The 13,530-nt window shown below is 56.9% G+C and overlaps 1 protein-coding gene across 2 annotated transcripts; it reads left to right on the plus strand.

The window, feature by feature from the left end:
- Positions 1-1,188: 1,188 nt before the first annotated feature.
- On the plus strand, positions 1,189-13,258 carry Lrch4 (leucine-rich repeats and calponin homology (CH) domain containing 4). 2 transcript variants are annotated; one of them, XM_005413714.2, is made up of 18 exons: positions 1,189-1,516; positions 5,519-5,663; positions 5,802-5,928; positions 6,130-6,235; positions 8,956-9,092; positions 9,228-9,340; positions 9,485-9,584; positions 9,850-9,940; positions 10,031-10,107; positions 10,204-10,265; positions 10,365-10,484; positions 10,597-10,662; positions 10,736-10,839; positions 10,946-11,029; positions 11,243-11,328; positions 11,471-11,608; positions 11,812-11,889; positions 13,062-13,258. In XM_005413714.2, the coding sequence occupies exons 1-18, from the start codon at positions 1,297-1,299 to the stop codon at positions 13,164-13,166; spliced, it is 1,959 nt and encodes a 652-aa protein (XP_005413771.1). In that variant the 5' UTR covers positions 1,189-1,296; the 3' UTR covers positions 13,167-13,258. The 2 variants fall into 2 exon arrangements, with proteins under 2 accessions (XP_005413771.1, XP_005413770.1); XM_005413713.2 differs by lacking the exon at positions 13,062-13,258 and adding an exon at positions 12,230-12,826 and having other exon boundaries at positions 1,191-1,516.
- Positions 13,259-13,530: the final 272 nt, after the last annotated feature.

The raw sequence follows: 13,530 nt of genomic DNA on the forward strand, positions 1-13,530 counted from the left end.
TTTTTTTTGTTTTTCTCCGGTACCGGGAACCGAACTCACGACCTTGAGCTTGCCAGGCAGGCGCTTTGCCGCTGAGCTAAATCCCCAGCCCCTTATTTTGTGTTTTTGAGGCATAGTTTCACTACGTAGTGCAGGCTGGCCTTGAACTCGCTTATGCAGCGCAGGCAGGCCATCCTCCTGCCTTGCCCTGCAGAGAGCTGCGATGACAGCCCTGCGCCGCCACCACTCCGGCTGAGACCAGGTTTCGAACTTCAGCTGTCAGGACCTTGCTGTTTGCTCTTGCTGGCTCCTCTGCCGCCCTCTGCCTCAGCTTCCTCATACAGCGAAGGCTTTGCTCAGATCGCGAAGTCCTTTTAGAACAGCTTCCAGAATACTGAGGTCGGGTTATTACAATTCCTGCCCAGGGGAGTTCCCCTGGTGACACGGGGAGCCGGGCAACGCCCCCTCGATTCTCTGGACGGCCATAGGCTCCGGGGTGTCCCCCACGGCCCGGGGGTCCCCAGCCCCTCGCAGAGCCTCCGCCTCTGCAGCCGGAAATGGCCCTGGCAGCCCTTTCGCCTCCGACAACTGCCTGTGCGCTGGTCTCAGGCTGCCCTCGGCCTCTCTCACGCCCCAGGCGCTGGCTAGCTCCCTCACACGTCCGGTTCACACGCGTTACTCCAGCCCCTAGGCTGCAATCCCAGGGGTCCAGCGCGCCGCACTCACTTTCTTTACCTCACTCTAAAAGTTCTAGCACTCCCCTCCTTAGCGAAGGGATCGCCTTCTTGCCCATGCTATTGGTAGGTAGAGCCGTCCTTCGGGCAAGGGGCCGGGCCAGGTTCTCTCCGAAGGCTCTAATTGGTCTTCTTGACAGTCACTCACCGGGGTCTGGTTCGCGATTGGCCTTTATTGGGAAAGGAGGCGGGGATCCGGATTACGGTCTTGGGTCTCTAGCCCTATACTAGATGAATGCTAACGTCTCCGCTCCGGGTTGGACCTGATTGGCTCCATCTCTAGCCCTAGGGATTGTGATTGGATGAGGCTGCGCAGGGCGGGCCGATTTAGGAGCTGCGGCCGTTGGCGAGCGCTCTACTCTTTCTCCCTCCCTTCCCTCGCCTGGCTCCAGGACTCTAGGCTCCACCCCCTCAGGGGATTCTGATTAGCCGCTTCCTATGCGTCTCCGGATCGCGATTGGTTCTTTGGGTTCCTGACCCCGCTTCCTCCCCCTGGAGGCGACTACGGCGGCCCCGAGGAGGGGGAGGGGAAAGGAGGGCCGGCCGGTCCCGTCAGTCAGGCAGCGGGAGCCGCCGGGAGCGGATGGCGGCGGCAGTAGCGGCGCCAGTGACCGCTGGAGGAGAGGAGACGGCTACCACGACCTCAGTGCCAGGGTCTCCGGGTCTGCCTGGGAGCCGTAGCGCAGAGCGAGCCCTAGAGGAAGCCGTGGCCACCGGGACCCTGAACTTGTCGAACCGGCGCTTGAAGCACTTCCCCAGGGGTGCGGCCCGCAGCTACGACCTGTCAGACATCACTCAAGCCGGTGAGTGCGGCGGACGCGGGCCGGAGCTCGACCCTCATTTGCATAGCTCCTCCCGCCTGCGTCCGGCCCGCCCTTTCACCTGGCTGCGGGGTGGCCCGCCCCTCGTGCCTGGCGTGGGATTGCGACCACCCGCTTCCCGCTGTAAGAATCCCTGGGCTGCGAGCTCCCTTCTGCCTTCGCGGAACGCCCAGTGTCTCTGAGTGAACGTTGAAACCCCTCCTGTCTTTATTTGCTTGTTGCGCACCTGCGCCATGGTCCCGCCCCTCACCCGCTTGGCTCATTTTCATGACCTCTTCTACCTCAGTTGGGATCGTTCCTTAACGCAGCCTCCGAGTTTTTCTAACCACTCCTTGCTCGTGGTCTCCAGCTCCTCCCCGTTCCACCGAGATCCGAGCTGCCCCAGGCACCTCTTTCCCATAGATCGTCCCTAACAACGGGATGTTTCTTCTGGGATGTTTGCCATAGTCCCGCCCCCTGAAGTCCGGGCCGGGCCTCCACTCTTCACCCAGGCAGCCTATGGGAAACGAGCAAATCTTTTACCACTCCTGAGTTCTTCCGCCTATCATTCCTGACCTCTTTATCTGAGACTCTTCCTCCTTCTTGTGTAGTCTCTGCCGAGTCTGTGACCTCATAAGGACCCTAGAATTCCCACTTCGGTTTTTGCTTTCCCTGGGGGAGAGGCTTGAGGCAGTTGCCTACAGGAAGGAAATCCTATCTCCTAGCTGAGAGTGCTGACCACCCCCCCAGACTTTCTTTCCACTCCCTACTCGAAGGATCCCTCCAGTTATGCTCCCTCCACCCTGGTATCTGTTGTGGCGGGTGGGGACTCTGCTAGGACATGTAAGTCAGGCCTCAGCTGCTCAGGAGGAAGCCTGTGACCTTGGGCTGTCAGCTGGGCTTAGGGATCAGGAGGGAAGAGGACTGTATTCCTGAAGCCTGTAGCTAGGCTGGGCTGTGAGGAGGGTTGGGGACATGGGGCTGAATAAAAGTGTGCCTTTCTTCCCAGGCAGGTGGCTGCCTGCCTGCACACACTCAACCAGGCCCAGGTACAATCTCCCCTTCCTGTTCTGGGGAGAACCACTTTAAACTTCTTAACTTCTCTTGCCCTCTGTGCAAGTAAGTTTGAAAGAGTGAGCCCCACAAAGCGTTCTTATCCCTCTTAGATGCCCCCCCAGCCCCTAAGCTCCAGATTGACCTCAGCAGCTGTGTGACACTTGCCGTCTGTTCTCTTTCCCCTCCCCCTTGCTTGTTTTTGACAAAGACCAAATGTTATTCTTTACTTCCTTAGGGCTCTGTCTCAGTGAGTGGACTCTTGGGGAAAGCTACCAAGAACTGCCAGCCCCTCCCAGCTCCTGTCCCCTCCCAGCCTCCTCCCCCAGCATTCCGGCTCAGGGTGCAGCCAGGGCTCCTGTGAGTTCCCTTGTGTGGTGAAGCGGGAAAATCCCAGCTTCCTGAGAAGCCCTCTCTGCCTTCCTCAGTTCTGTCAGGGCCCAGGTTTTAGGTGAGGTGAGTTGTGTCTTTTCCAGATCTCTTCCTGTGCACCCTCTCCCTAAGCAGAATGCTCCTGGCCTGGGGTGGAAAGGGGAAGTGACAAAAACCCAGAGTTGCCCATACCCTGCCCTGTGTGTCTCCTTGTCCTCCAAAACTCTGTGCTGCTGAATCGTTGTGAACCTCTCCTCCTGCTTTCCAAGCTCTGTGAGTATCTTTCTTCCCAGCACACTTGCTATGTTTAGGCCCCTGGCACCCCTTGGACTCTGTTCCTTGGTCCCATAGAAGGAAGAGTCTGGGGGAGGGGCCGCTGTAGCAAAGGAGAAGTGTAGCTCGTTCTCGCAGACCACATCCTGTGCCCCTGGCCCTACCTCCTCCAGCTTGGGCTCCCTTCCGCTCCTAGCTTTTGCCCTGACACCCACTGCTTACCCTCAGAACTTGGGCTCCACCCCTTCATCCACATGTGCATGCACAGATACATTGGTGAATGCAGAGGAAGCAGACAGGTGTTGGGCACGGATGGGAGGGCCAGATGCAGTCCTCCCACCCTCTCCGGAACTGCCTTCTCACGTGCCAGATTTTCTGTAAATGTGTACCAGGGCTAGGGCAGAGGGGGAGAACGAGCAGTTCCTGGGCCTTTAGGCTGTCATCCATCCTGGAAAACATAGAGCCTACCAGAGACAACCTGATGGATTATTTTTACTTCATTTCCTGGGGGTATATGTCCAGCTTTCTTTCCCTTTAGCCTTTGCTCTCCCAGCAGCCCAGGAGGGCCCTGGAAGAAGCTCACCAAGATCTGTTGCTTGGGACTTCCCCAGCAGGGCTGGGCCCCTCCCAGTGCAAGCCGACTGAGCAAACAGAAACAGGTTTCTAGAGGTCTGTGCGGTCAGCCTCCTGGCACTGCTGTAAGGAGCCACTACTTGAGATGAGGGGCGGGCAGTGGCTTCTTTCCTGCTCTCCCTGCCTCTATCCATCTGTGCCTAAGATACTTACAAATGTGGAGAACTCTTAAGTGAGGAAGCAGAAGAAGACTGATGGGCTGGAAGAAGGTGGGAAGGAGGCCAGAGGACCCAGGATGGAAAGGACCCAAGGATTCTGGCTCCCAGCTGTAGCTCAGCCTTTTGCCTTTTCCTCCTAATCTTTGGGAATCTGGACCTTCATAGCCTCTTGGTCCTGAGGGGTGGTAAGAAACTGTTATCCAGCATCCCAGGCCTTACTTAATTTCTAGAGCCAGAATACAATGACTTTGATTTCTCCCTGTATTGAAAGCAGATTTGTTGGGAGGAAGGGCTCTCTTGTCTTTTGAGACAGGGTCTCACTGTGTAGTTCAGGCTGGCCTTGAACTCACTGTGTAGCCTAAACTAGCCTCAAAGCAATCCTCTTGCCTCTGCCTTCCCAGTGCTGGGATTACAAGTGTGCGCCAACACGCGTGGCTAAAAGGTTCTCTTGTCCCTAGGAGTTTCCATATTATTTTCTCTTTGAGTCTCCCACCCTATCACCTTATTCTTTTCTTTCCATGTGTGTTTGTGTGTGGTGGTAGTGGGGTACAGGGGACTGAATCCAAGACTTTCACACTGAACTACATCCTTAGTCCTTTAATTTTTTATTTTGAGACAGGGCCTCACTAAGTCACTAAATTATACAGATTGGGCCCAAATTTTGATCTTCCTGCCTCATCCTCCCAAAGTGTGGGATTACAGGCCAGCACCATTACACAGCTCCTTTTTTTTCCTTCCTACTGGTCCTTGTGCATGCTAAGGATGTGGTCTGCCACTGAGCATGTGCTTAGCAGGCACTGACACTACCCTCCTCCAGGCTGTTTTCTTGTGAACTAATCTCTTTCCTGTGACATCTTGTCTCCCGCTTCTCCTGGCATCTTAGAACATAAGGAACCGTAAGAGTTCCATAGAATCCATCCACACTTCCAGGAGAGCTCATGGCGTATTCCTATACCCTTTCCGAATATTTGGGCTTCTCTGGCCTGGTGACCCTAAGGCCATCGCCTTCCTGGTCTTGCCTAGAATACTGTATGCTCTCTTTTTTTTTTTTTTTTTTTTTTGGTGCCAGGAATCAAACTCAGAACCTTGCGCTTGCCAGGCAGGCACTGTGCTGCTGAGATATATCCCCAGCCCTGTATGCTCCATTTTGCAGAATGCTTTGCTATCTGTCCAAGAAGGAAGCCCAGATTATGGGTTTGACTTTTTTTCTGTGGTACTAGGAGTTGACCCTGAGGCCTTTACATGAAGTGATACCTCATCTGTTTTTATTTTTTATTTTGAGACAGGGTCTTGCTAAATCACTAAATTACCCAGGCTGGGCTTGAATTTGTGATCCTTTTGCTTCAGCCTCCCAGGGTGCTGGGATTACAGGTGTGTACTACCATGCCCAGCCTGGACTCAGTTCTTTAGGTTTGCTAAGAGTAGGGAGCCAGGCAGCTGGCTCAGGCGACATTAAGGTCCCCCAGTGCAGATTTGAACCTTTTCACAGCCCTCCCCTGACACTTGCTTCTCCTAGACCTGTCCCGGAACCGGTTTCCCGAGGTGCCTGAGGCAGCATGCCAGCTGGTGTCCCTAGAGGGCCTGAGCCTCTACCACAACTGCCTGAGATGCCTGAACCCAGCCTTGGGGAATCTCACAGCCCTAACTTACCTCAACCTCAGGTAGGAGGGGAGCTGTCCTTACTGCCTCTTTAGCAATCAGTGCATAGCACTCTTAGTGACCCTCCCAGCCCTGAGAGGAGGGAAGGGCTGAGATGTTATGCCTGGGGAGTGAGCCTGCCGCCTTTCTCCTTTTTACAGCCGAAACCAGCTGTCATCGCTGCCACCCTACATTTGCCAGCTGCCCCTTCGAGTACTTATTGTCAGCAATAACAAGCTGGGAGCCTTGCCTCCTGACATCAGCACTTTGGGAAGCCTGCGACAGCTTGTGAGGATGGGGAACAGGGCCGAGGAGGGACTGTTGATCCAGGGACCTGGGACCTCTTGGTGGGGAAAGCCAGAAAAAGGCAGGAAGTACCCTTAGGGAAAGACTTGGACCAAAGTCTAGGTTGCCAGAGGCAGATGAGAGGGGGCAGTTTCTGTTGATCCTGGTCTTACACTTCCTTCCCTGCTGCTTTCTTGATTGCAGGATGTGAGCAGCAATGAGTTGCAGTCCCTCCCCACGGAGCTGTGTAGCCTCCATTCCCTGCGGGATCTCAATGTTCGGAGGAACCAGCTCAGCACCCTGCCTGATGGTAAGGAAGACAACTGGAGGGTGGGGCGTGCACGTTTGAGTCTTTACCTACCCAGGCTGCTGGAACAAAGACACCATAGAAGGAGTTGCTTATCAGCAGTTCTAGACGCTGAGAGGCCAAGCTCAGGGTGTCAGTGTGAATAAGTTCTTTTTGCTGGGGGTCCTCTTCCAGACTGCAGACGGCTAACTTTTCAGTGTGTCCCTATGTGGTGGAGAGCAGAGAGCTGTCTGGGGCCTCTTTTAAAAGGGCACTAATCCCACTCAGGAAAACTTCACTGTTAGGATCTAAATTACTATCCAAAAGCCCCACTTCCTAATATCATCACTTTGACAGCTCTGATTCCAGCTTTGGGGGAGCGAGAGGGACACAGACATTCAGTCCCAAACAGTTCATCTACCTTGAAGAAGTTACAGGCAAGGAATCTTCAGAGATGAGTCATGCCTTAGTTGTGCATGGTTTTGCAGTATTTGACACAAACTGTGACTGGATGTGGTGGGCGCACACCTCTAATCCCAGCATTCTGGGAGGCTGAGGCAGGATTGCAAGTTCAAGCCTAGCCTGGGCAACCTAGGCATTCAGTAAGACCCTGTCTCAAAAAAGGGCTGGAGATATAGCTCAGTGTGAAGCCTCTGGGTTCAATTCCCAGTACTGCCAAGCAGGGAGGAGGGTGGAGAATAAATTGTAAACGGTTTTATTTGCTCATAAGCATAGCAACCCTCTGAGGCTAGCAAATCATGGATTACTAGCTATATTTTATGTAAACATGGGAACGGGCATAGAAAGGAAGTTAGTGGGTTTGCTCCACATAGAATCTCAGTGTTGGAAGGGGCCTTTGAGGTCACCTTTTGTCAAGGCTCACAAATGCCTGAGTCACGTGATGCCCTATACCTCCTTGCCAGCTCTCTAAACTCAGGAAGCCCCATTTTAATGGCTAATTGTGGTGCACATTTGATAGCTCTGCTGGTAGGCAGGCACATCTTCTTGTATTCAGCCTGCGCTGTTTTTTTGTGTGTGCTGCCCTGGTTTTAGGTGAGGGCCAGGTAGGTGCAGGTAATGTGACCAAGATCTGAGGCCTGCTCTTGAGGGTTTAATGGGGAGAAACAAACACACACAGGGACACTTTGTCCCAAGGAGTGAGAGGGGAGGCAGGGCTCTGCTTGAGGAAGACTTCTCGCCAGAAGCTCAGGCCAGCACAGGCTGACTGTGGAAGGAGAAATCCTATTGTTTATACAGGCAGAGAAACCATGCGCCATGTGCAAAGCATGGGAGTTGCAGGGAGCATGGACCAGAGGGATCCAATTATGTTTTGTTTTGTTTTTGTTTTTGTTTTTCTCCGGTACCGGGAATCGAACTCACAACCTTGCACTTGCCAGGCAGGCGCTGTGCCGCTGAGCTAAATCCCCAGCCCCGGGAGGGATCCAATTAGAAAGGAAAGCTAGGGTGAGGCAGGAAGGGCCCCATGCCAGATGGGAGGGTGGGAACTTGGTTTGAAGAGCAAGCGTCAGGTGGTCATCTGTTTTCTCTGCTTTCCCCTTTATGCACCTGCCCTCTTCCAAGTCAGTAGGTATCTTAGTGTGTTTACTGTTGCTGTAACAAAGTGCCTGAGGCTGGGTAATGTATAAAGAATAGAAGTTATTTGGCTTATGGGTCTGAAGGCCAGCGAGTCCAAAAGTAAGGCAGCAACATCTGTCAGGCAGCCAGTGAGAGCCTTCTTACTGCAGAGGGCATCACATGGTGAGACAGAGAGAGTGTGCCAGGCAGGGCTTGCTTTATTACAACACCACTCCCTTGACAACCCATTTATCCGTTAATGGATTAGTCTGCTCCTGAGGACTAGAGCCCCCGTGACCGGTTAGCTCCCACATGCCCTACTTCCAGATTTCATTAGCTTATGAATTTGGGGATTAAGTTTCCAACACAGGAAATTTGGGGGGCACATTAATACTGCAGCAGCAGGGGTGTAAATATGCATTTGATCAGGTCCTCCTTGGGCCACAAAAACAGATTTAAGCAAAATGCCCTGGCGACACAGAGAAGGAGCAGTGAATTCTGAGACTGAGATGTCTGGAAGGCTGTGCAGAGGAAGCAATGGTTGAACTGAACCTAGAAAGATGTGAGGACAGGAAAATGGAGTTCTGTGTTACTCCTCCCTGAGTGGACAGGCTGTGGGAAGGCTCGGAAGCTGAGGGATGCAGGGATGGGTAGTAAGGGTGGAAATGCAAGTGGAAACCAATGGGTAAAGCCTTTACCATGCTGGACTAGGAGGTGGTTGTTTTATCCTGTGTCTAGGTTCACCATGAATCCAAGCTGCCTTCTGGAGAATTAGCAAAAGCCACCCTTCCCGTGGGCAGGCAGAGCCTTGCCTGAGGTATAGGGCATGGCTAGCACAGGGCACTTCTGGCTGCACAGCATGGGAAGGTTTTGAGCAGCAGGTGTCTCATTTGGGTCCGTGTCTTGTGCTGGTCACTTGAGAATGAGGATCCCTTGTGTGGATGGACAGGCAAGGAGGGATGTGCAGGACGAGGCAGGAGCTGAAGTCCAGCTAGGGATTGTGGGGTTGGCTCTGAGTGGATAGAGGAGCTGGGAGGTTGTCCTGAGCCAGCAGGGCAGAGGCTGTGATGGAGCCAGGGGTGACGGGCCAGCCGGAACAGAAGGCGAGGAGGGGAATGCAAGGCCCCAGGACCAGGCCTGCCTCTGACTTGTCCCTACCCACCCCTCAGAGCTGGGGGACCTTCCTCTGGTCCGCCTGGATTTTTCCTGTAACCGTGTCTCCCGCATCCCGGTCTCCTTCTGCCGCCTCAGGCACCTGCAGGTCATTCTACTGGACAGCAACCCCCTGCAAAGCCCGCCTGCCCAGGTGAGGTGCTGGCTAGTTGCGCCTGGGGACAGGGATCCCATTAGGCAGGGGTGTGGAGGGGACCCTTAGGACAGCCCAGCAGGATCTGGGAAGCCATTTCCTCCCCTCACTTCTCTAGTGTGACTCCTCACACAGATCTGCCTGAAGGGGAAACTTCACATCTTCAAGTACTTATCCACAGAGGCTGGCCGGCTTGGGGCTGCTCTGGGGGACCTGGCCCCTTCCCGCCCTCCGAGTTTCAGTCCCTGGTAAGTCTCAGCAGGAAGGAAAGAAGCCCCTGACTTAAAGAGACTTTATGTCTCTTCCTGGCTCCAGGGACCCCCTGAATTCTGGTGGGAGGCTGAGAGGGGCTGCTGCTAGTGAGTCTGACCAGTCTTCCTGGCCGGCCCCAGCCCCGCCGAGGATCTATTTCCGGGACGTCGGTATGATGGTGGGTTGGACTCAGGCTTCCACAGTGTCGACAGTGGCAGCAAAAGGTGGTCTGGAAATGAGGTAAGGGCATCCTTTCCATGAGCAATCGGAGGTGTCAGCCCTGGGAGAGGACCTTGCCCTGGGGACCCCTGCCTGGTACCTCTGAATCTCATAGTGACAGGTGGTGGCTGGAGCTCTTTCCTTTCCTCTCCCACTGTCCATGGAAGGGCTGGCTCAGCAACAGACCCCAATCTGAGTCCCTCACAGGGCCCTTCAGGCCTGTGGCCCTGTGAGCCCCCAGCACTTCAGGAAGCCCCCCTCCTACCTCACCCCTCTGCCTTTACAGTCAACAGATGAATTTTCAGAGCTGTCGTTTCGCATCTCAGAGCTGGCCCGGGAACCTCGGGGGCCCAGGGAACGGCGGGAGGATGGCTCTGGTGAGTGGGAGTTAGGCTGGGGAGGTCAGAGTGGGCAAGGGCTGTGGGCCCTGACCTGTGTGCTGACTGACCGTGCCTTGGCCCCTCCAGGGGACGGAGACCCTGAACAGATCGACTTCATCGACAGCCATGTCCCTGGGGAGGATGAAGAGCAAGGTGCAGCAGAGGTGAGGATTCAGGCATGACCCTCCTCCAGGGAGAAAAGGGTCTGGGGGGCCGTGCCTGGGGACCACCTCCCTTCACCCTCTGCTGTCTCTTCTCAGGAGCAGCGGCCTCCTGAGTTAAGCCCTGCGGCAGGGGACGGGGAGCGGGGACTCAGCAGCAGGTACCCCGGCCTGGGAGCCCGCACCCTGCCTTTTCCTGGCAGCCTCGGCCCCTGTCCGGGCCCTGGCCCTGACCATGGTGTCCTCCTGTGCGTCCCCAGGCGTGAGGAACCTGCAGGGGAGGAGCGGCGGCGCCCCGACAGCTTGCAGCTGTGGCAGGAGCGGGAGCGGCGGCAACAGCAGCAGCAGAGTGGGGCTTTGGGGGCTCCCCGGAAAGACAGGTGCAGGGCCAGGGCTGGCTGGGGCTGCTGCTGGCCAGGGGACCACATGTAGTTGATGCAACTGGGCCCCAGGTCTCAGCCTGGCGGCTGACTGCAGCTGTCCTGTTCGCAGTTTCCTGAAGCTGGGCGTCAGGGCCGCTGGGGGTGGAGCTACCCCGTCCAGTCAGACCACCTACAAGTAGGTTCCTACCTGGATGCCTGTCCCCAACGTCTTCCCACCAGCCTTCTGATTCCCCTCTGTCTCTCCTCAGTGGGGCTCCCCAGCCCAGTACCACCCCATTGGGAGCTTCAGGGACACAGGGAGCCCCCGTACCTGCTCCTCCCTCCCAGGAGTCCCTTCCTGTAGTTGGACCAGGTAGGAAGGGACTTTGGGAGCAGGATGGGGGTGGCTGGGACCTGGTGGCCAGAGGGAAGAGTGGGAACACTGGTGTCTCTCACCTGTCCCTGCCCCTGGCCCCCAGCAATGGCACCTGCTCCCCGACCACACGGCTCCCTGCAGAGACCGAACAGCTTTCTCTTCCGCTCCTCCTCTCAGAGCAGCTCAGGTGGGTCTCCTCCCTCCCCGCACTGCCCTTGCTTTGGCCAACACTAACTGGGGCAGCTGGTGTCACCTCTGGCCTATGGGCTCTGCAGGTCTTTTGTCCCTTTGTGTCAGAAATTCCACAAGCAGAGAGGCTGGGGGCGTGTGCCGGCCCCTGGGAGCTGGTGACAAAGTTGATGTGTGTGGAGATGACCCTGTGCCACCATTTTCCTTCTAGGCCCCTCCTCACCAGACTCCGTCTTGAGACCTCGGCCTTCCACCCAGGCTCCAGATGAGAAGGAATTAATGTCTCAGCTGCGCCAGGTGAGCAGAGGCGGCACTGTGTGGGTGGGCGGGAGCCAGCACGGTGCGTCCTTCCGCAGGTCCTCAGCACCCTGTCTACCCTCAGACCTGCCCTGAGGAGGGATGGGCGGGCGTGAGTTCCCCGCTGACACCCCTCCCCCAGGTCCTTGAGTCAAGGCTGCAGCGGCCCCTGCCTGAGGACCTGGCTGAGGCTCTGGCCAACGGGGTCATCCTCTGTCAGCTGGCCAACCAGCTCCGGCCCCGCTGCGTGCCCTTCATCCACGTGCCCTCGCCTGCTGTGGTCAGTGGGGTGCTGGGGAGGTGGGAGGTGGGGGAACCAACGGCCTCTCCCTTGCCCTGTGTTCGCTGCATGTTGTTTTTAACCTTTATTAGTATAATTGCACTACGTAATGATTGTTCGTCATGGGGAGTTGGGATATGTGCGTAATGTGTCTTATTTTTTTTTACATCCCTTTCACCTCTTTGCTTGTTTCTTACACTCAGCCAAAGCTCAGTGCCCTGAAGTCCCGGAAGAATGTAGAGAGTTTCTTGGAAGCCTGTCGGAAAATGGGCGTGCCCGAGGTACGAGAGTTGTTCTGTGCTGTAAAGGGTGGTGGTGGCCGGGCTCCCTGAGCACTTTGCATGGGTGGCAGGGTTCCATTCACAGGGTGTCCGCTCCTAGAAGAGGTGGATCTGCACACCCAGCCCACATATCTCCTTGCCCCGCACGTCTCCTTGCCTGCTGTCCCCCTGCCCTGCTCTCTCCCTGCCCTGCACGCCTCCCTGTCCCTCTGTCTCCCTGCACGTCTCCCTGTTGCTGTGGCTGTGGCCTTGGCCATGTGCGGGTGGGGGTGGGAAGGACTGTGTGGCTGCTGCTGACTTCTGTCCTCTGTCCTGTCCACTGCCCTGCCCTCCTTCCCAGGCTGACCTGTGCTCGCCCTCGGATCTCCTCCAGGGCACCGCCCAGGGGCTTCGGACCACACTAGAGGCTGTGAAGCGGGTGGGGGGCAAGGCCCCCCCACCTGCCTGGCCCCCCTCTGGTCTGGGTGGCTTCGTCTTCTTCTACGTCATCCTCATGCTGCTGCTCTATGTCATCTACACTCGGCTCCTGGGTTCCTAGGGCCCAGTCCCCTCCCCAATTCTATTTATAAGATTCCTGCTCACCCCGCACACCAGTGGTGCCTTCAGCCCCTACCAAAGACACTAGTGGACCCCTCACAGACACTGACCTCAGAGGCCCCACTCTGGTGCCCCCAGACCCAGGGCCCCCGGCCTCTGGCCCCTCCTATAGCCCCAGCCCACAGCGCTGATGGTGCCTTCCAGCCCTTCCTGTCCTGCTCGGTGCTGCCCATCGCCCCAGGGTGGCAAGAGCCCCACTCTTTCCCTTCCTTCTCCCTTCCCCCACTGGCTGCTATGGGGGGCTAAATTATCTCTGTTTTGTAGAGAGAACTCTTACTTGTAGAGGATGTGGGGGCCCAGGCTGGGTCCCTGGCTCTGTGTATAAACTGTACAGACTGTGGCCGCCTCTGTGTGTGTTTATGTCTGCTCGTGGTCGCCCTGGGCTCTGCGTGTCACCCTGTGTGCTCCGGCATCTCCCTCTGGAAATGCCGCCTCTGCCCCCGAGCCTGGCCCCCAGTGTCAGCTCCCTCCTGTTACCTGTTGGCAGCTTCCCTGCGTGTTATCGTCCCCAGCCTGTGGGCACAGTGTCACTAGGACCCCAGGGCAGGGGAACCTAACCTGGCCCCTCCCCCCAGGAGTCCCTGTGCCAGCCCCACCACGTCCTGGAGGAGGAGGGGGCCCCGGGCAGGGGCCTCCCCCACATCGCCGCTGTGGTCCGCGCCCTGCTGGAAAGGCCTTAGGGGTGGAGGTAGGGGTGCAGGGCCCCAGCCGCCTGCACCCAGCCCGAACAGAAGACAGCCTGGGCTCCGTCCCCTAACAAGGACTTGGTGGCCTGGGCCTGGGCCGCCACCACCCTTCCGCCCGGGTGTGGCCAAGGGTCTGGGTGGAAGACCTTGCGTGGATGGGTCAGCACAATAAAGAGAAGCCGAAGCCCTCTAGGCTGGCCCTCAGGTGTGAGTGTGTCTGTGGTCAGGGGCGGGCGGGCCGCGGTGTCAGGGGAGGCTGTCGCCTCCATTTGGTGGAGCCCTGCCATGCCCCGCTCACTGCGCGCGGCCGCTCATGGGCCCTGCCGCCAGGGGGCGCGCGCGGAGCTCGGCGGGAGCG

Source organism: Chinchilla lanigera, unplaced genomic scaffold, assembly GCF_000276665.1.
Source record: "Chinchilla lanigera isolate Chin_1 unplaced genomic scaffold, ChiLan1.0 scaffold00172, whole genome shotgun sequence".
NCBI lineage: Eukaryota > Metazoa > Chordata > Mammalia > Rodentia > Chinchillidae > Chinchilla > Chinchilla lanigera.